Source organism: Carcharodon carcharias, chromosome 19, assembly GCF_017639515.1.
Source record: "Carcharodon carcharias isolate sCarCar2 chromosome 19, sCarCar2.pri, whole genome shotgun sequence".
Lineage (NCBI taxonomy): Eukaryota > Metazoa > Chordata > Chondrichthyes > Lamniformes > Lamnidae > Carcharodon > Carcharodon carcharias.
This window is the reverse complement of record NC_054485.1, coordinates 3,236,620-3,258,615: the sequence shown is the minus strand read 5'-3', so window position 1 is coordinate 3,258,615 and position 21,996 is coordinate 3,236,620. Positions and strand designations below refer to the sequence as shown.

The 21,996-nt window shown below is 43.1% G+C and overlaps 1 protein-coding gene across 1 annotated transcript in view; it reads right to left on the bottom strand.

Annotated features, from left to right (window-relative positions):
- dcdc2b (doublecortin domain containing 2B) overlaps positions 1–21,996 on the bottom strand; it is a 68,996-nt gene that overhangs the window by 17,982 nt on the left and 29,018 nt on the right. Inside the window, exons 4-8 of the mRNA XM_041213185.1 lie at positions 13,411–13,487; positions 4,651–4,782; positions 3,475–3,621; positions 1,507–1,546; positions 65–121 (exon numbers count right to left, since the gene is read on the bottom strand). Of these exons, the coding sequence (XP_041069119.1) occupies positions 65–121; positions 1,507–1,546; positions 3,475–3,621; positions 4,651–4,782; positions 13,411–13,487 (453 nt within the window). The remainder of the gene's footprint in view (positions 1–64; positions 122–1,506; positions 1,547–3,474; positions 3,622–4,650; positions 4,783–13,410; positions 13,488–21,996) is intronic.

Here is a 21,996-nt window from a genome sequence, read left to right as displayed (position 1 = left end):
ATCCTTCATTGTAAAGGGTGAGGGAATGGAGAGTTTTATTCAGCCAAGCCTGGGTGATAATTACCTTAGCAGCTGAAGACAAGAGCGCAGAATCACTGACTCCATCTTGGGATAGGATATACTGTTTCACAATAGAAGTGAACAATTGAAAATAATTAGTAGCACATGTACTTGATTATGTAAGTCTTTCATTTTTACATAATTTAATTTAAAATTTAAAAAAACAGTGTCAATCTCAATAGAAGTTGCAAGATATCTAACTATTTCCATACTGAATGCTCATTCCCAAGCTTTTAAAACATATTTTTTAATCACGTAATTACTACAGAAAAGAATTTAAGGTTCACGGATGAAAATCAGCTGCTTGGGTGAGATATTAGAGGCACCAGTCAATCAATGTCTGATCAGCAGCAATTACTGCCATGTGGAGCAAGACAATGGTGACAGAAGGAAAGCATAAACTGGGAATTTATAAAAGCAGGATTCTGATTACATTGTATTATAATGAACTCTGAGTTATGGCTGTGTGTTTGTGGATGTATCATGTACAATGTATCTGTATACTTAATATTCGAATGATAATATGTTATGTAAATACTGATGCTTTGTGTTGAAGATAATTAGAAAATGGTGAAATTGATGTTTTGACAATGACAGAATTAAAAATGTTTGTTCAATATTTGGTGTGTGCTCTGCTAAATAACCAGGACTATAACTATCTCTACAGAACCATTCCACTCAAGTAACATTAAATGGACAAGGGTTGTACATGTAACTGGGAAATTTTCTGATCAATGTGTGTAAATGCTGGGCTGAATTGATTCCATTAGCTGTATTATAAAAAGCCTTTGTTAATCAATTTTGCTTGAACTGAACCTATGGTCCCACCCCTGTCACATTCACTGAGCAACACTGTTATTTGTAAGAGCCACTAAGAAAGAGACACAGCCTGCAACAACATGGTAACTACCAAAACCGTCAGCTGGCCAGGGCTCCAAGAGGAAGGTGGGGCTTTTAGCAGATCAACCCATCGTCATATTTATATTTTAAAGTAAGTTAACTTAGATACGATGCCCGCATCACAAGCAGAATTCAGTGCCTGTGTTTTGAGCCTGGGAGGAGTTTCAATGAACTCGATATAAAGCTCCATTTGTCACCACAAATAATTAAAAACTTTGCTATCAGTCAACGACTGACTTCGAAAAGGTTGCCAGGTTTTTGGCTTTGTTAAAAGAGCAAACAGACCATTTTTCACCCAAATGCATAAATCAATTTACTAAAAATAACACCCACAGGAGGTTCTAGCTCTAAATTACAATATTTCTTCCAATTTGCTACAAGATGCACAGGATTATTCCGGTCACAGTGCTCACACTAACACTAACTTGTTGGCCTTAATGAGCAGGAGCTGTCACCCTGGAATTACAATGACTTTGTTACTGGTCTTGCTGTGTCCCAGAGACCAGCTCTGCTTATTCACTTAGACCTATTTAGGAGATGATTTACCTCTTTGCTGTGATTCTTGTGTCTGATCATTTGTTGACTTCTGAAAAAAGAATATTCATATAACAATTATTTTCCAATTTTCCCCATATAAAGGCTTAATTTAAAAAATCATTAAAAATCATTTAAATGCCATGTGCCTGCTTTCTGAAGCTTACTTGCATGTTCATATTTGCTTATACGGTAAAACAGTTTTCATCTTTGCCATTGTATATTGCATTAAAGGTATGCGGCAGAGAATTCCATTTACCTGTATTCAGTACTGCCATTTAATACAGAAAACAATCTCAAGGCACAAGGAACAGGTGGAAACACTTTGAGAAATTGAGGAGAGGTGACCAAAAACTTGGTTGAGGAGATGGTTTGAGAATGTTTTTAAAGGTCTAAGGGAGAGGTTAGGGCTGACATCTTGCTACAGAGAGTTCTGAAAAGTGAGGCTGAGACAGTGGAGAGTTCTATGACCGATTGCTGCTTAGGGTTTGAGACCTGTTGCAGAAATCTCAAGCAACTTGTCTTAATTATCCACGCAGTGGGAGAGACAAGGAGCAGGACTGTTATTAAACTTTTCCCCTTATATATGAGCTCTGAGGCTGTTTGTAGCACAGCATCACTGCCCTGACTGAGATCATCTAAACTCAGCCCAGACTAACAAGGAAGTAGGTCGCCTTCCTGCACTGAATTAAGTAGGTCTGCCACAGACCAATGGTTTCACTGATTGAGTTCTTAGAGAAACCAACACCAAGGTTATTTGTGAGGTCTGTGATGATTGTGATCTCAGAGAGTGTTTTCTCTAATTCGCACAATGTGATTGTGACCACCTCTCTTCATATCAAAACATGTTGTGAACCTGGAATAGTTTCCAGTTTATGAACTGTTTGTATTTGTTTCTCTCTCAGTCACCTGCATTTATGAAGCAGAAAAGCTGTATGACAGTGGTGTAGTCAGACACAACTTGAAGTGGTGTATCACTTTGACTCAAGCAGCCCATTGTTACACACTGTACACAGTGTCGTTTCCCATTGGAGAGGCAGTCTGGAACTACAGAGTTAGTGACACAGCTGCTACGGTCATGGTCCCAACATCCTAGTCAGTACATTGGCGAGGGATTCACAGAAACTAAACGCCTATTCACTGAGGGCTGGGAAAAGAGGGGTATTGTTTCCGGGCTGCTCCTGATGTTTACTAGAAGCTGACTTAGAGTATCACTGACAGAAATGGAAGAGCAGAACTTCTCTAGCTGGACTTCCTTCGCTAAGGGATATCAGGGAAAGAAAATACAAAGAACCACTGAGCTACAAGTAAACGCAAGTCAGCTAATGGTGTCATCATGTTCAATCATTGTTCATGGTCACTGCTTAGCTTATAGCTTCCAGTCATAGGAATCACTCATACTTCACTCATGTCAGTAAGGCCCATTTCAGTTCATTTCCTTTTGCTTCCTGTGTTTCCATTAGATGAGAAGATTGATGTCCCCTATGACTATTGTACTTTATGTGGCTGAGATTGTGAAATGTCAAGATGTTCTAGCCTTTCCATAGGTTCAAAAATGTAGTGAAGTGTGGCATAATGTAAAGCACAGCTCCAGCAGCTGATGTGTTCAAGGTGTAAACACTAAGGTTTGGTTGAAGCACTATCGATTCATGTAATTTGTAATGTCAGCTCACTCCCTTGATTAGATCAGTCTGGCTTCCATTATTCTCTGTTTAGTATCTTAATCTGAACAATGTGATCTGATAGCAGTCCAACACAGGACTGTGGGAATGCAGAGCTTTGTGTGGGCTCTGAGAATATAACTTACTTTAAAGTCTCAGGAATTATGAGGAAAAACAGATATTCATCCATTTAACAATGTAAGTGGAATTTCAGGCCCAATTCGTCCTTTCAGTGCGATTCTCATCCAAGTGAGAGGGAATTAAGTGGTCAAGTAACACGGCAGAACAATACAATTCCCAAGGTTAAAACTGAAATTACCTGCAAGCATTTTGTGAAGGCATTTTGCAAACGAGGAGTTCAAGGTAAGGAAGGTTTTTGAACTTTTCAGATCCAACAGCTACATAGTACTGTCCACTTTCTAACTGAGCGCCATTGTTTATTAACTGTCCATCCATTGTGCAAAGTCTGAAGAAAATAAGTCACTCTTCATTGAGTCTGAAATGAACCTGAATGATTTATCACTAAAATATATTTTTCAAAACTTAATAATGGGCAATAATGCAGAAGAATATTTAAAGTATTGTTAGTCATTCAAATGTTTATTTGAACAAGTTTAAGTGGTTTCAAGGGTTTGTGATTTCTGTTATTGATAGTTTACAGGGTCTGGATAATTGCCAATTTTATTGCCTTGTAATGAAATGACATTTTGTAGCTTAGTGGAAAGTAATGAATGAATGAATGACATTTTTAAAATTTTTTTTTACACATCCTTCTGTCACTGTAGGATTCATTGGTTCTATGCAGTGTATAGTGGGTCATTGGGCATGGAAGTGGCATAGCTTGGCAATGGGGACATGAGGGACCATAGGGAATGAGTGGAGTGCCATAGCATAGCATAGGGGGCAGGAGGGGCCATGGGGGCTGGCTGGGGAGACATAGTCTGGTACGGGGGCATGCAGTGGCACTGATGGGGCATGGGGAGTGTGTGGGGGTGAGGGGGTGTGAAGGATGAGGATTGGAGGGCCATTGTGTTTTTTATTTTAACTGGGATGAAGCCCTGCAGCCTTTTAAGCAGCTTGCCTCCACCTCCAGCAGCACCTATTGCTGCCTCCCAACTTCTGACTGGGTTGGCTGGCAAGACACCGGCCCACACCTGTCCCCACCCCACCCCACATCCCTCCTCCAACCCAGCAATGAAGATAGTCCCTTTATGGGCACCTTCTCCTGAGGTAGACGGACTGAGCTGAGAATTCTCCTGCTACCCACCTCGAGGATAAAAACTAAGGCCAAAGAACTCTGTCAGACCTGTCAAGGGTTCAGTTCTATCACTGTGCTAGTGCCAATGCAAATAATACAGAACAATACTAGACAATATAGAACACAGTTAATTATACTCCATCTTGATATATCAGGGCTTTCACAATATATGGGATTTGGAAGGGTACAGGAAAAAAACAAGGTGACAATCATGTATCATTTTTCAATAGCACCCACCTCCGGACAGCTCCAGTTCGGATGTTTGCTTTCTCAGTTATCATTGCAAGAATCTTATCCCAATTTGTCATCACGTGCTTGGGAATAATTAATCGAAAAGGTGGGTTCAGCAGATCCCCATTCCTAAAAATACTAGACAAGCAGAATTTTTGTTTAAAGGAGCACAAAATAGGGAAGATGTCTCCTCCATGAAAAGATTTCTTGTATATGTTTTATATATATATATATATATATACATATATATATATAAAGGTCCATCAGACCACCAGACTCCTATACCATCCGTTCCGTCACTCCTCCATCTCATTATTCCTCAGGATTGTTGACCAATATAAAATCCCACCAACACGGACTAATTTAGGTAACCCTGTCTGTCTCCTCAACCATTCCTTATAGTGTCAACTCTTCAATTCAGCTGGGTCTTTTTGGGCACTAATGATCCATCCAGATTTAACAAAACAATGGGCAGAGTTTTCCATTATGGAGACTTGGGCAGGAAGGTCGGTGTAATTCCTGTAGAGCAGTGGGGTGAACACGCGTGTTCTTCTGCTATTCAGCTCATTAATTATGCATGGACAAGGAGCTCAGAAAATGTTGTGGTGGGCGTGGCAGGAAGTAACCTGTCCCGCTATTACTTCATGGGGTCGAAGGTCTTGGTTTTTTTAACCGCACCCGGACACACATTGACTCATTGTAGGACAGAGCTCCACATTACTCCTCCAGAGTCCTTGTTGCTGCAGCTCATACTGGAGAAGCTGGCAGATGTGAGTGACCACATCCTGGGACATATGAGGGCACCTCTGGCATTGTCTCTCACTCACCTCTAGATAAGAGGCTGGCCAGTGATACACCCATGGTCGGGCCAATGCTCGCTGTTGCAGTGAACCCTGTTCGCCAGCCTCTTGACCGTACAGAGGTCCTGCTGTCTCTTGTTGCCCTTGCTCCTCCTGACCCTGTGCCAACCAGCGATGGGCCCTCTATCTCCTCATCTAGATGAGGGTCAGTACCACGCCTGGGTTACCTGCAGCCTGCTTCTTCGATGTCTCAGTGGATTTGTGAATGAATTGAAGGGATACATTTAGTGAGCATGTTCTTTACAGGTTTCCCTCTATCTCAAAGCCCGCAGACCAGTGCTAAACCTTTCATCTGGCCTCTGTCTAGACATGGCACCCCCACCCCACCCCTTCCAAGTGAAGGTCATCCTGGAAGACCAGAGATGGGTGTTGCTCCCATTCTTACATGACCGCATATAGAGACATTGCTCTTTGATCAGGGTGATGAGGGCCATGTGCAGGAAGCCTCAAACAGACACTTTTTCGCTTGTCTCCATTACCCTCGTGACTCTATAGAGAGACCATTGCCCTTGGCATCATAGAGGGATTAACCACATGATCCCTTCTCAGCCGTGACCATTCACCCAGGAGGATGAAGGTTTGGAGTCGCAAGTTGGCTGCCCTCCACCAGCCGTGCCCCTTGAAGGCATCCACCCCCCTCTCTCCCTTCCTCCCTGCCTCTGACTGCAGCCAACGGCAAATGGCACAGAGTGAACGGCAGCTCCACACCGCGCTGGGATCTCAATGTTATGAGACCTGTGAGTCGGGATCAAACCTGCTGCAGCATGGTCTTCACCATGGACAGGAAAACAGAAATGACCATGGTGGAAATCCAGTTGCCTCGTCATTATTAGGGTGCCCCTTTAGTCAGCCACTTGGCTGACCTTAGACTCTACAGACCTGAAAAGACCCTCCTCCCACTTCAAGGTGTCTCATCGACTGACTAACTACAAGCTCAAGGTCAACTTGGAAAATGGTGTATATCAGTTTTCAAACTCATTCCACCATCTTCTACCCTCTCTCCGTCACCCACCAACATCCCCATCACCCTAGATCCAACCAATATCACCATTCCTCCCCCCTCTGTCACCCTTGAACCTCCCCCCATTAGCCCGAACCCTATCACAATCCACCTCTACATGCCCTTCCTTCCCTCAGAGCTGACTTCTGTTACCATCCCCAAGCCCATCCTGACTCTGCCCCCTTCCATCATCAGAGCTACCTGCCTTGTCCCCCTTCATGACCAGCCCGATGAGACCTTCACCTACCAGACTCACCCTGGACCTGCCAACTACCACATCCCACTCTCCCCTCTGACTGTGACTGCTCTCTCCTATCACCTGTATCCTGAACTCCTCCCGAGGAGCCCACCAAATGCACCCCCCCATCCAAGACACTTCCCACCCCCTTACTGGGGGATACTCTCCCTACCCTTCCCCCATAAGCCTGACTCCCCTGTCCAGCCTTTGCTCCACCCTTCTGCACTAACCACCCCCCATCCCCCCAGCCTTTACCTGCCTCCCTTGTCCAGCCTTGCCGCAGTGTTTGCTAACGGCACTCGAGTGAATTTATACGAAGTCCCCCGGAAAGCGAGAGCAGCAACTACTGACCTCAAAGTCAATGGAAGAGGTGAAACTTGCCAGGTGGGGTGCTGCTTATACACAGCCATAAAACTGAACATTCTAAACTCTCGCTGGCGGGGAGCTTAATTTGGAGGACAAACATAATTCCAGCGAGTAGCCTTTTAATGAGCACGCACGAGATGCTAATACACGGGAATGGAGTTCCCGACAACATTCGTCGGGAAGCTCAACCCGCCTTTAACCCACCTTGAAAGTCAGGAGAACAAAATTCCAACAGTTTATCCCACCGTTGGGAAACAGACTCTTTGCCTCCCGCCATATTAAATGCCCCTGGCCAACTCAATTCCCGCTGCTGGCGGGAGCAGAAAATTCAGCCCAATGATTCTGAGTGTGCTCCAATCTCTTGCGGGCTCACTGCAGCTCTGGTGTCCATCTTTGATGGCTGTGGAGTTGGATTTTTCTGAGATGAGATCTGACAGTGGGCTAATGTGCTCTGCAGTAATGGAAGAGAGACAGGGGGTTGTGGAGCTACATGGAGTAAGGAAGCTGATTAGGATTGGGAACTTGTGTCAGAAGTTTGGGGCCTGGAAGGAAGAGAAGAACAGTTTGGCATCGTGTGGACAGGGATTAAGTTGGGGGGGGCGGGGGGTGGGGTATGGTGTTGGGGGGTGGGGGGTGGGGGTGGTGGGGGGGTAGGGTGCAGGGTGATCAGGTAGGAAGGATGTGAAGCCAAGGTAGGGAAGGGCTATAGGTTGGTGGATATATATATTGTTGTTAAAAAAAAGCATAGCAATATCTACACAAACTGTGTAAGTATGACCTAAACCCTAAAGGCTGTGGGGATGGGCCAAACTATGGGCAGAATCAAATGTTGCAGTGAATGAATGGACATATGGGGAAAGATTAGGGGGGAATTATCCATTCTTACAAATTCTAATTTAACCACTGTCTCCATCTCAGTGTCCCATTACTGCACTGGGTCATTCTGCTTTCCTATCATCCTGTTACTGAGCTCTGCCTGTGCTGCACCACCATCCCAGCTGCATCTCAAGGCTGTGTTTGAGTCAGTTTTAATATTATGGACAGTGATCATTTATAAAACACAGCAATCACAGACAACGTCAAAACATTGTTTCTCCAAGACAGAGTGCTTGTAAAACTTCAGAGCCTATTCTTCTGATTAGAAAATCATTAGCTAATTTTTTATTTCCCCATTCGGAAATCAAACAAGCCTCTGTTGGATTTAAATACCATTACACTAGCACAGATTGACTGCAGTAGACAAATGTTTGCTTTTGCAACCTGTTTTCCATGTGCAGAATAGATCTTATCTTTGTGTTCCAGTGTGTGGTAATGTGTGTATCTCCCTGGTATTTTATTTGTTGAGGCAAAATGAGTAATTAATCCAACTATCAAAGCAACATTTTCTGTTCATCAACTAAGTTTATTGCTAACCTGTTTAGATCTTTCAGCAGTAAACAATTTACATGCCAGAGATCCATTACAGAAAAATACTGAACTGTTTGTTGACTGCATTAGATAGTCTACATAGGACAGAGTCACCAGGAAACAGTCGCCCACAGTTACCCAGTAAGCTTGCTAAACCTTTCATTGGAATTTAAGTTAAAGGGTAGAGATTACAAAGCAAAATCCCATTATGAATATGAAGACTAAATAAAGTAGAAACAAACATTTGGACAAAGTTAAACATTTGAGCACAAACAGTAGCTTCACCTTTATTTGTCAGACTAAGGACTAAAATTGTTTTGATCCCACATAAGCTGAACTACTTTGAAATTTTAGACTCTTCATACGCCGATCGTGTGAGGTTCTTGCAAGCTGTGTGGACAAGAGTGGGGACAGCAAGGAGGGTGAGCAAACTGACCACGGCACCTGGTACAGGGAGCCATTCAACTGGGGGGACGAAATAGGAACACAGTAGTAGTAGGAGACAGTATAAAGACAGTATGTTCTCTGCAGCCATGAGCATGAGTCCTGAAGGACTGTGTTACCTGCGAGGGTTAAGAACATTTTCTCAGGGTGTCAGGAAGATATAATAATTTCCATAATGATATTAGAATTTATTGTAGAGTAATAGTGGAGGGTGTGTGTGTGTGTGTGTGTGTGTGTGTGTGTGTGTGTGTGTGTGTGTGTGTGACTTAATTGAATTAAAGACAATTAGTCTGAAGGCTTTGATGTAACAGAAGGTAAGTGAGGTTTGAAATGTTAATTAGGTAAACATAGGACCAGACTAGCTTGAATGCAAAAGTGAGATTGAAATGTTTCACCTAGCCAAGAGAAGGTAGGAAATGGTGTGTTTATTTTTGCCAAAGATTACTGTTAAAATTGGTACTATGAGAGATTTTAATTTTATTATTAGAGAGGTAGGGCTGAATGCTCCCCCCATCGGGGTGGGGGGGTGGGGAGGGGGTGTTGTGCAGGAGGCAGGTGGGAGTGAGCACGAACCCGATCAGCGCCCCCTATTGGGTCTGCGCCACCATTTTACGTGGGCGGGTCAATTAAGGCCCACCCAGCTTGACACTAGTTGGACGGGCCGCTCATTTAACTGTTTTAATTTGTTTTTAACAGGCCTTTGACAGTTTGGCTGGCGCACAGCCAAGTCAGCTGCGTGCCCACCGAACTGAAAATCTAAATGACACGTGGTGACATCTGGACGCACGCCCGATATCGCCACGAGTCATTTTATGTGCTGGCGAGCAGGCCCCACACCCGCTCGCCGACAGGAAAATTCTTCCCGTAAAGTCCAAAGACAGTGAATCAATGGGAATTTGCATAAAGAAGAGAAGGCTGTGTGCAAGGGAAGGCATTCTAAGATGCAACAAATGAAAAAAAAACCTCCAGAATCTAAACCACAAGTTGCTGTCTGCAAAGAACTGAAGTTAAGAAAATTCACTTTGAATTGGATTGTTCAGGGTACCGTGTTTCTTTGCCTGGGTCTTTTCAAATCTAAGTGTCTTACTGTTGCTTTAACAAAAGTGTAACTGGGAATTAGATTAACTAGGGGATTTAGAAGATATCATAGTAGTAATTTGTAGATAGATGTATGTACTTAAAATCATTTCTTCTACTAATAAAGATTTAATTTAGTTTTGTAAGAAACCTATAAGCCTTGAGGGTCTTATTACTACTGAATTCAAGGCACGCATCTTGAAATTTATACAAATTGCAAGACAATTGTTTCAAGTTTCCCTTTGGGATTTGAGCAGCTCAGTGTTTACTATCGGTTGGAGGGGAACTTGGAGTGGGAGGGGAGGGATCCAGTTGTTATCATCCACATTGGTACCAACAACATTGATAGGATTTGAAAGGAGGTACTGCTGAAAAAAATTGAACAGTTAGGAGCTAAATTCAAAAGTAGAATATCCGAGGAAATAATCTCGGGATTACTGTCTGAGCCACAGGCAAACTGGCATAGGGTAAATAGAGTCAAGGAGTTATATGAAAAGAGTTGACGTATCGAGTCCTCATGACCCTTCGACAGAACTAGATGAATCCCAGGGAGGGTTGAAATATAAGCTGGTTTAAGGTGGTTTAACATGCACCACCTTAAACCAGCTTATATTTCAACCCTCCCTGGGATTCACCTAGTTCTGTCGAAGGGTCATGAGGACTCGAAACATCAACTCTTTTCTTCTCCGCCGATGCTGCCAGACCTGCTGAGTTTTTCCAGGTAATTCCAGGTTTTTGTTTTGGATTTCCAGCATCCGCAGTTTTCTGTTTTTATCAAGGAGTTATATGCCTGGCTCAAAGATTAGTTTCAGAATGAGTTTCAGTTTATGGGGCACTGGCACCAGAATTGGGGTAGAAGGGAGCTGTTCCGGTGGGATGGGCTTCACCTGAACCGTGCTGGGTCCAGTGTCCTGGCGAATCGAGTAACTAGGGCTGTAGAGAGGGCTTTAAACTAAAGAGAGGAGGGAGGGTTCTGGAGAGGGGACATGACAGCCTTGCAGGGCAGCTACTTAGGTAATGATTTCCACAGTGTGACAGGAAGGGACAGAATGTACAAACATAAAAAAAAGCAGAAAATAGGGTCAAAGGGGGGGAAAAATGATAAAAAGCAAAATTAATGGCTTTTTACTTAAATGCACTAATATTCAAAACAAAATAAATGAATTAATGGTACAAATAGAGGTTAATGGGTATGATCTTATAGCCAATATGGAGGCATGCTTACAAGGAGATCAAAGCAGGAAATTAAATATTAAGGAGTTTGTGACTTTTCGGAAGGACAGGCAGGAAAGAAAGGGTGGTGGGGTAGCTTTGTTAGTATGAGATGGAATAAATGCAATAGCAAGAAATGATCTTGGTCCGGGATTGTAGAATTCATATAGGTGGAGGAAAGAAATAACAAGGGGAAGAAGACACTGGTCGGAGTAGTCTATAGGCCCCCTAACAGTAGCTACAGATATACTGTAGGATAGAGAATAAATCAGGAGATAATGAGGGCATGTGAAAAAGGCAGTATATCAATCATGGGTGACTTTAATCTTCATGTAGATTGGGAAAATAAAATTGGCAGAGGTAGCCAAGAGCAATAATTCACAGAATGTATTCGGGACAGTTTCCTAGAACAATATGTTGTGAATCCAACCAGGGATCAGGGTATTTTGGATCTGGTAATATGTAAGGAGGCAGGTTTAATAAATGATCTTAGAAAAAAGATCCCCTAGGAAACAGTGACCATAACATGGTAGAATTTAGCATTCAGTTTGAGCGTGACAAACTTGGGTCAGAAACAATTGTCTAAACTTAAATAAGGGTAATTACAATGGAATGAGGGCAGAGTTGGCTGGAGTGGGCTGGGAAAGAAGTTTAGCAGAAAAGACAGTTAATGAACAATGGCAGACGTTTAAGAAAATAGTTCATGACTCACAACAAAGATATATCCCAGTGAGGAAGAAGGATTCTAGGAAGGGGATAAACTAACCATGGTTAACCAAGGAAGTTAAGGATAGTATCAAATTGAAAGAAAAAAAACATACAATGTGGCAAAGATTAGTGGCAAACCAAAGAATTGGAAAAGTTTTAAAAACCAACAAAAGATGACCAAAAAAGTTAATCCCGGGTATGGAGGGATTTTCTTATGAGGAGAGGTTGAGGAGGTTGGGCCTGTACTCATTGGCGTTTAGAAGAATGAGAGGCGACCTTATTGAAACATATAAGATTCTTAGGGGGCTTGACAGGGTAATCTTTGAGAGGCTGTTTCCTCTTGTGGGAGAGCCTAGGACCAGAGGGCATAATTTCAGAGTAAGGGGTCACCCATTTAAGACAGAGATGAGGAGGAATTTCTTCTCTCAGAGGGTAGTGAATCCGTGGAATTCTTTACCGCAGAGGGCTGTAGAGGCTGGGTCATTAAGTATATTCAAGACTGGGATAGACAGATTTTTAATCAGTAAGAGAATCAAGGGTTATGGGGAAAAGGCAGGAAAGAGGAGTTGAGGATTATCAGATCAGCCCTGATCTCATTGAATGGCGGAGCAGACTCGATGGGCCAAATGGTCTACATCTCCTACATCCTTGGTCGTATGGTAACTGCACTTTATGCTGCAATTTCCTGAGTATCTGGTTTGCTGCAGGAGAGTTGACAATACTCGTTAAAACAAAGCGGGAATTTTAAAAAAATGAATTCTGTGATTGATTGTAGCAAACTTGAAATTCTTTCTCAGCTTTCAATTTGATAATATTCTAGATTCCCAGGGGGAGATGATGGTGTAGTGGTATTGGTTGCTGGACTAGTCATTCAGAGACTCAGGGTAATGCTCTGGGGACCTGGGTTCGAATCCTGCCAGGGCAGATGGTGGAATTTGAACTCAATAAAAATTTGGAATTAAATGTCTAACGATGACCATGAAACCATTGTTGATTGTTGTAAAAATCCATCTGGTTAACTAATGCTCTTTAGTGAAGGAAATCTGCTGTCCTTACCTTGTCTGGCCTACGTGTGACTCCAGAACCATGGCAATGTGGTTGCCTCTTGAGTACCCCCCTGAACAAGGGCAATGAGGGATGGGTAATAAATGCTGGCCTAGCTAAATGATGCCCACATCCCATGAATGAATAAAAAAAATGACTGAGACATTAATGATAGGAAATACCTTAGATGACTGAGTTCCATCATTAAAATTCAAAACTGAGCAAGTCATTCAATCACTAGAAATGGAGGGAGAGCGGATATGATAGGGGATGAGGAAGGTGTGGGGGCAGAGGGAAATCTGGCAGAACACTGCTTACCAAATTGTTAACATGCATCCAGAATGTGGCAGAAAATGGATGGTAAATACCTAAAGATCAAGTAACCGATGAGAATAGGTTGTAATACTTACTTAACTATACATGGTATTGGAATGTATTTCCTCCATCGAGCAGAGATGTTTACTCTGTTGGAATAAACAGCCCTCACCTGAAAACAAATTTAATGGGGAAAATATATTTTAGTAATTGAATTCAGTTTGGTTACGTTGGTTCATTTATTGCTGAAATGTGTAAGTGTAGGGTCCAGAGAACTATTGCTGGGCCAGCCCAGGTTGTAAAGATAGAAGAGAAGACAAGGTGAAACAGGGATTAGGTGCATGAAGCCTGGGGTTTGTTTGGGAGGAAGATAGAGAGTGAAAAGCACACAGTTTGCAGCTGTCAGGAAAGAATAGGGTTAATTTATATCACTATAGCAGAAGGGAATACCAAGGAGAGGAAAAAGGGATGGAGACCAACAACACTAAGAGCACTCATGTCCCTCCTGACCCACAAGGCGCCTTTAAAAACGTAAAAAAATGGTCACTCACCGTGTTCCTAAGAGTCATATTTGACCAAAATGTTAACTCTGTTTCTCTCTCCACAGAAATTGCCAGACCCACTGAGGTTTTCCAGCACTTGCTGTCTTCCAGCATCTGCAATATTTTATTCTAGCTTTCTGTTTCTAGGTCGCAATCCTGGGTCCCCTGTGATGAGGAGACTTGCTGCCTTCAGCAGGTTAGAGATGATACAGGCCTTAGTCAGGCCTGGGTTAAAATAGCATGGACATCCCATGTGGCATCACCAGGACGTGCCTCTGCTGCTGAAATGAAGCCTGAGTTCATCAGAGACATACAGCTCTCCTCTCCCACAACTCAGATCACAGTGAAAGTTCAGTGATCACAGAAACCCACAGTGTTGTGTGGCACTATCACCATGCTTTTCGAACAGATCTAGCAACTCAAGACTGGGCATCCATGAGGTGCTGTGGGCCATCAGCAGAAGCAGAATTGTACTCGCACACAATCTGTAACCTCATGGCCTGGCCTATCCCCCACTCTACCATTACCATCAAGCCTGGGGATCAACTCTGGTTCAATGAAGAGTGCAGGAGGCCATGACAGGAGCATGAGGTGTCAACCTGGTGAAGCTATAACACAGGACCACTTGCGTGCCAAACAGCATAAGCAGCAAGTGATAGACAGGGCTAAGCGATCCCACTACCAACAGATCAGGCCTAAGCTCTGCAAACCTCCCACATCCAGTCGTGGTGGACAGTTAAACAACTCACTGGAGGAGGAGGCTTCTCAGTGATGGGGGAGCCCGGCACATCAGTGCAAAAGATAAGGTTGAAGCATTTGCTACAATCTTTAGCCAGAAGAGCCAAGTAGATGATCCATCTCGGCTTCCTCCGGAGGACCCCAGCATCACAGATGCCAGTCTTCAGCCAATTCAATTCACTCCACGTGATATCAAGAAATGGCTGAAGGCACTGGATACTGCAAAGGCTGTGGGCTCTGACAATATTCTGGAAATAGTACTGAAGACTTGTGCTCCAGAACTTGCCACGCCCCTAGCCAAGATGTTCCAGTACAGATACAACACTGGCATCTACCCGGCTATGTGGTAAATTGCCCAGGTATGTCTTGTACACAAAAAGCAAGACAAATCCAACCTGGCCAATTACCGCCCCATTTGTCTACTCTCAATCAGCAGTAAAGTAATGAAAAGGGTCATTACCAGTGCTATCAAGCAGCAGTTGCTTAGCAATAATCTGCTCACTGATGCCCAGTTTGGGTTCCGCCAGAGCCACTCAGCTCGTGACCTCATTACCGCTTTGGTTCAAACATGGACAAAAGACCTGAACTCCTGGTGTGAGGGGAGATTGACTCCCCTTGATATAAGAACATAAGAGCATAAGAAATAGGAACAGGAGTAGACCATTCAGCCCCTCGAGCCTGCTCCACCATTCAATAAGACCATGGCTGATCTTCTTGTGTTTCGATTTCCATGTTCCCATCTAACCCCGATAACCTTTGATTCCCTTGCCTAACAAGAATTTATCTACCCCTGGCTTAAAAATAACCTATGACCCCGCTTCCGCTGTCTTCTGAGGCAGAGAATTCCAAAGTCGCACAACCTTCTGAGAGAAAAAAATTCTCCTCATCTTCTGTCCTAAAAGGGCGACCCTTAATTTTAAAACAGTGCCCCCTAGTGCTGGACTCACCCACAAGAGGAAACATCCTTTCCACGTCCACCTTGTCAAGGCCGTTCAGGATCTTGTAAACTTCAATCAAATCACCCCTCACTCTTCTCAACTCCAGTGGAAACAAGCCCAGTCTGTCCAACCTTTCCTCAAAAGACAACCCACTCATTCCAGGTATCAATCTAGTAAACCTCCTCTGAACCGCCTCCAGTGCATTTACATCCTTCCTTAAATAAGGAGACCAAAACTGCACACAGTATTCGAGATTCGGTCCCACCAATGCTCTGTATAACTGAAGCTTAACATCCTTACTTTTATGTTCAATCCTTCTCATGTACTAGAACACCTAGATCCCTCTGTACCTCAGAATTATTCGGCCGTTCTCCATTTAAGTAATACTCTGCTTTTTTGTACTTCACATTTTTCCACATTAAACGCCATTTGCCAGATCTTTGTCCACTCACTCAACCTATCTATATCCATCTGCAACCTCCTCATGTCCTCTTCACAACATACTTTCCTAACTCCATTTGCGTCATCTGCAAATTTAGCTACCATGTCTTCACTCCCCTCATTTAAGTCATTGAATAAAACATAAAACATTGAGGCCCCAGTACAGACCACTGTGGGACTCCACTCATCACATCCTGTCAGTCCGAAGAAGACCCATTTATGCATACTCTCTGCCAACCAGCCAATCTTCTATCCACGCTAATATGTTACCCCCTGCAGCATGCACTTTTATTTTCCATAATAACCTTTGATGTGGCACCTTATCAAATGCCTTCTGGAAATCCAAGTACAATATGTCTACAGAGTCCCCTTTATCCACTGCACATGTTACTCCTTCAAAAAACTCCAATAAATTGGTTAAACATGATTTTCCTTTCACAAAACCGTGCTGACTCTTCACTATTGCCTTGAGTTTTTCTAAATGCCCAGCTATAACCTCCTTAATGATCGATTCTAATAACTTCTCACGACAGATGTCAAGTTAGTTTCCTGTTTCCTGCCTCCCTCCCTTCTTGAATCGAGGGGTTATATTTGCTACGTTCCAGTCTGATGGAACCTTTTCAGAATTTAGCAAATTTTGGAAAATTAACACTAATGCATCTACTACCTCATTAGGCACCTCTTTTAAGACCCTAGGATGTGATCCATCGGGACCCAGAGACTTGTCAGCCCGCAGCCCCATCGGTTTGCTCAGTACTGTTTCCCTAGTGATTTCAATTTCATCAAGTTCCTCTCTCCCTTTCACTTCCTGATTTGCAGCTATTACTGGAAAGTTTTTTGTACCCTTTGTAGTTAACACTGATGCAAAATATTTGTTCATTTCTCCTGCCATTTCCTCAAAAGACAACCCACTCATTCCAGGTATCAATCTAGTAAACCTCCTCTGAACCGCCTCCAGTGCATTTACATCCTTCCTTAATTCCCCACTGTCACCCTCTAGAGGACAAACACACACTTTACTTACTCTTTTCCTTTTTAAGTACCTGTAGAAACTCTTGCTATCTGTTTTTACATTTCTAGCTAGCTTCCTTTCATACTCTAATTTCTTTCTCCTGGTTAATCTTTTTGTCATTTTCTGCTTTATATTCTGACCAATTATCTGTCCTGCCACTCATCTTTGCAGAGTTGTATGCTTTTTCCTTAAGTTTGATGCTTTCCTTAACATCTTTAGTTAATCATGGATGGTGTGTCCTCACCTTAGAACTTTTCTTTATAGTAGGAATGTACTTATTCTGAATATTCTGAAATATCCACTTAAATGTCTGCCACTGCTTCTCTATTGATCTATCCTCTAGCCTAGTTTCCCAGTTCACTTCAGCTAGCTTAGCTTTCATCGGCACAAAGTTGCCGTTATTTAAGTTTAAGATACTTGTTTTAGACCCCCTTTTCTCCCTTTCAAACTGGATGTAAAATTCAATCATATTGTGTTCGCTGCTACCTAGGGGTACCTTCACTCTGAGATCATTAATTCATCCTGTCACATTTCACAATATCAAGTCTAATATAACCTGCTCCCTGGTTGGTTTCAGAACATGCTGCTCTAAGAAACTATCTCGAAAGGATTCTAAGAAATCCTCATCCAAGTTACTACTACCAATCTGATTTTTCCAGTTTATATATAGATTAAAATCACCCATGATTATTGCCATGCCTTTATCTCAAGTACACAATATTTTCTCTTGAATACTTTGTCCTACACTGTGGCTACTGTTAGGAGGCCTGTAGATCACTCCCACTTTTGCCCCCACTATTCCTCATCTCCACCCAAACTGATTCTACATCCTGATCTCCTAAACCAAGGTCATCTCTAACCATTGGACCAATGTCCTCTTTGATTAACAGTGCTACCCCTCCACCTTTACCTGGCTTCCTATCCTTCTTGAATGTCATGGATTCTTCAATATTAAGGACCCAATCTTTGTCGTCCTGCAGCCATGTTTCTGTAATCACTATCAGATCATATTTATTTACTTCAATGTGGGCCATCAATTCATTTACTTTGTTATGAATGCTATGTGCATAGAGAGACTTCAGTTTTGTCTTTTTGTTACCTTTGTAACATCTAGTCTTGGCTGTTGATGTATTCTTAGGTTTGTTCTCACTGTCCCTCCCTGCCATTCTCTGACCCCCATTTCTCATATTACTATTTTGCTCTCCGGCCTTGACTCTGCACCTTGAATTGCTACCTCTACCCAAACTTGATCCCTTACCCTTCTTGTTTAGTTTAAAGCTGTCTCTACTTCCCTAGTTATGCGATTTGTGAAGACACTCATCCCAGCACAGTCCAGGTGTAAACCATCCCAAAAATACAGCCCCCACTTTCCCCAGTACTGATGCCAGTGCCCTACAAACCGAAACCCACTTCTCCCACACCAGTCTTTGAGCCACACATTTGTCTTGCTACTCATATTTTCCCTATGCCAATTTGCACATGGCTCAGGTAATAATCCAGAGATTACCTTTGAGGTAGCTCCTCATACTGACTTCCCAGTTCTACCTATATCATTGGTACCTACATGGACCAAGACAATTGGATCCTCTCTCTCCCACTGCAAGTTCCTCTCCAGTCCTGAGCAGATGTCCCGAACCCTGGCACTGGCCAGGCAACATAGCCGTTTAGACCAAAAGCAAAAATAACTGGAAAAACTCAGCAGGTCTGACAGCATCTGCGGAGAGGAAGACAGTTAACGTTTCGAGTCCGTATGACTTCATCAGAACAGAACAGGCAACATAGGCATCTAGGTTTGCGCTCTTTGCTGAAGAGAATGGTGTCAATCCCTCTCACTATACTATCCCCAACTACCACAACATTCCGTTTCGCTCCCCCCACTTGAACGGCTTCCTGTAACAGAGTGCCAAGGCCAGTCAGCTCATCCATATTGCAGACCTCGCTTTCATTGACACAGGTTGTGAGCACCTCAAACCTGTTTGACAATTGCCAAATCTGAGGATCCTCCACTACTGTCTGCTCGGTCCCATTACCTGCCTCACTGACAGTCACATCAAGGCTGCATTTGACCGAGTGTGGCATCAAGGAGCCCTGTCAAAGCTGGAGTCAATGAGAATCAGGGGAAAAGTCTCCACTGATTGAAGTCATACCTAGCACAAAGGAACATGGTTGTGATTGTTGGAGGTCAAGCATTTCAGCTCCAGAAGAAGCTCTTGTATTGGTCATTTAATTCCTTAAATTAATGCAGCATTTAATGCAGCTCTTTTCTAACAAGTTCTAGTCAGTAGCGCATTCACTTTTCATGTGACAGTCCATTTCATACTTCCACTTTTCTGCGAGGAATAAAAGCTTCTTTCTAATCTCAATCCTTGCCAGAGGCTTGATAATTTTATACGTATATCCTGTAGCTCAGCGCTGACAGTGCAAGTTAAAAGTAACCTGATTACATCTGTAATGTCCCTTCTTCTCAAAATTTTGAAAATCTGGATTTCTGTTCTCATTCTTTCCTCTATGATAAAAAATAAATTCAGTTCTGACTCTTTCTTCATAATTCAGAGCCTGAAATTCTGAAATTAGCTTTGAATAATGACCAAAGCTTCAATATACTGCTGAAGTTTTGAAACTGCATACTAAAGCAAAACAACTTACAATGTTCACCTGTTTTCTTATACCTTTTTTTTACTCATTCATGGGAAGTGGGTGTTACTGGCTAGGCCAGCATTTACTGCCAATCCCTAACTGAGCTTGTTCAGAGGGCATTTAAGAGTCAACCATATTGTTGTTGAGGCCAGACCAGATAAGGACAGCAGAGGACATTAGTGGACCAGATGGGTTTTTACAACAATCAACAATGGCTTCATGGTCACCATCAAACATTTAATTCCAGGTTTTTATTGGATTTAAATTTCACCATCTGCTGTGGTGGGATTTGAACCAGGGGGTTCCCAGAGCATTACCCTGTGCCTCGGGATTACTAGCCCAAAGACAATACCACTATGCCATCACCACCTGCACTTGAACCCCCACCCCTGACTAATAAAGACAGATTTAAATTGGTGAGGAGCAATGTTCAGCTTCACCTGCTCCAATGAAAACAGAAAATTTGACTTGCCGAGCTCATGATGTTTTTTGGAAGATAGCAGGATGGCGGTGGGGGGGTGGGGGGGGGTGGGGGCTGAGGGAGGGTTCATGAACCTTTATAGGGTTGAGCGAACATCTGAGGCACACCCCCCACCCCCGTCCCTGCCCCCACCCCCACCCCTGCCCCCACCCCAGCCCCCACCTCCACCTCCAACATCCCCACCAACCACTCCATACCCCAGTTCACAGTGCTCCAGAAGAGGCTGTATCCATTGGTCCCTTTGGCAGGATGGCAATCGCATTGTTTGCTGAAAGATCTGCTCCTCACCTCTGGCAGAAAGGAGGTGGGGGGGAACCCAAGTCAGGCCTGAGACCTTAGGAGGCCCCACAGTTACCCTATGGTGAGTTGAAAGTGATGAGCCCAGGTTTGCCGAATCACAGAATTGTTACGGTGTAGAAGGAGGCTATTCGGCCCATCGTTCTCACCGGCTATCTGAGCGTTTTAACTTAGTGCCAATCTCCTGCCTTTTCCCCATAACCCTGCACATTGTTTCTATTTAAATAATCATCCAATGCCCTCTTGAATGCCTCGATCGAACCAGCCTCCAGTGCATTCCAAACCCTAACTACTCGCTGTGTGAAAAAGTTTTCTCTCACCTCGCATTTGCTTCTTTTGCAAAACATTTTAAAACTGTGCCCTCTGGTTCTCAATCCATTTTCAAATGGGAACAGTTTCTCCCCATCTACACTCTCCAGACACCTTATGATTTTGAACACCTCTATCAAGTCTCCTCTTAGCCTTCTTCTCTCCAAGGAAAACAGTCCCAACTTCTTCAATCTTTCCTCATAACTGAAGTGTCTTGTCCCTGGAACCATTCTTGTAAACCTCTTCTTCACTGTCTCCAATGCGTCCACATTCATCGCATAGTGTGGCACACAAAACTGAACAAAATACTCCAGCTGAGGTCTAACCAGTGTCTTATATAAGTTCATCATAACGTTCCTGCTCTTGTACCCTATGCCCCTATTAATGAAACATAGAATACTGCATGCTTTAGAAATAGTTCTCTCTGCCTGTCTAGCCACCTTTAATTACTTATATACATATGCACCCAGGTCTCTCTGCTCCTGCACACCCTTTAAAATAGTATATTTTATGTCTCTCCATGTCCTTTGTACCAAAGTGTTCCAAGCATACACTTGATGGTGGCTGTGCCACTACATGAAATCCTGATCATTTCTTAAATCTACATGAAGGAACTTGAGGAAAATTCAGATTTTTTAAAATTGAATGTTTACACTCAAAGATTGCTCACTTGAACATTTCCTCCTTTATAATTACGTGCATTGTTAGCTACTTGAGAAGTGTTGAAGGTTGTAACATCTGGTAGGTGCAGAAACTGTGGTGACATGTTGAATTAACCTGAAAAGCTATACCACAGAATACTCTACAAGGAGTGAGGATAAAATAACAGGGCAACATGAAGAGGAGCTTGCTGACTAAAGGGCCATATTTATATGTCAATTCAAGAAAGTCACTAGTAAAATCAGGAAAATGAAGGAAGATCATTTTAATTATAGTTGTTGTTTTCGACAATGTGACATGGCTCACATTACGAGGAAACATGTCTGAACGTGTTGTAGTTAACAGGATAACAATCAAGTTCAAGATTACTTCAACGAGCAGTTATATATTTGTCCCAACTTGTGCTGAAAGTGTTTCTGGGTGTTGGGCGAGCGTCATTTTTTCATTAGTAAAGACAGTGGGTATATCTTGCCTCCATCTCCCTGTTCTTCAGTGTAACCAGGGTGATTGTGAGAGACAAATAGTAAAAATAAATTTACTGACATCTTCCCAGCCGAGGCCCAGCCAATGTCATTGTTGAGCAGTGGCCAGCTCTCCTGCTGAAACATGAAGGTGCCTCAATAGTC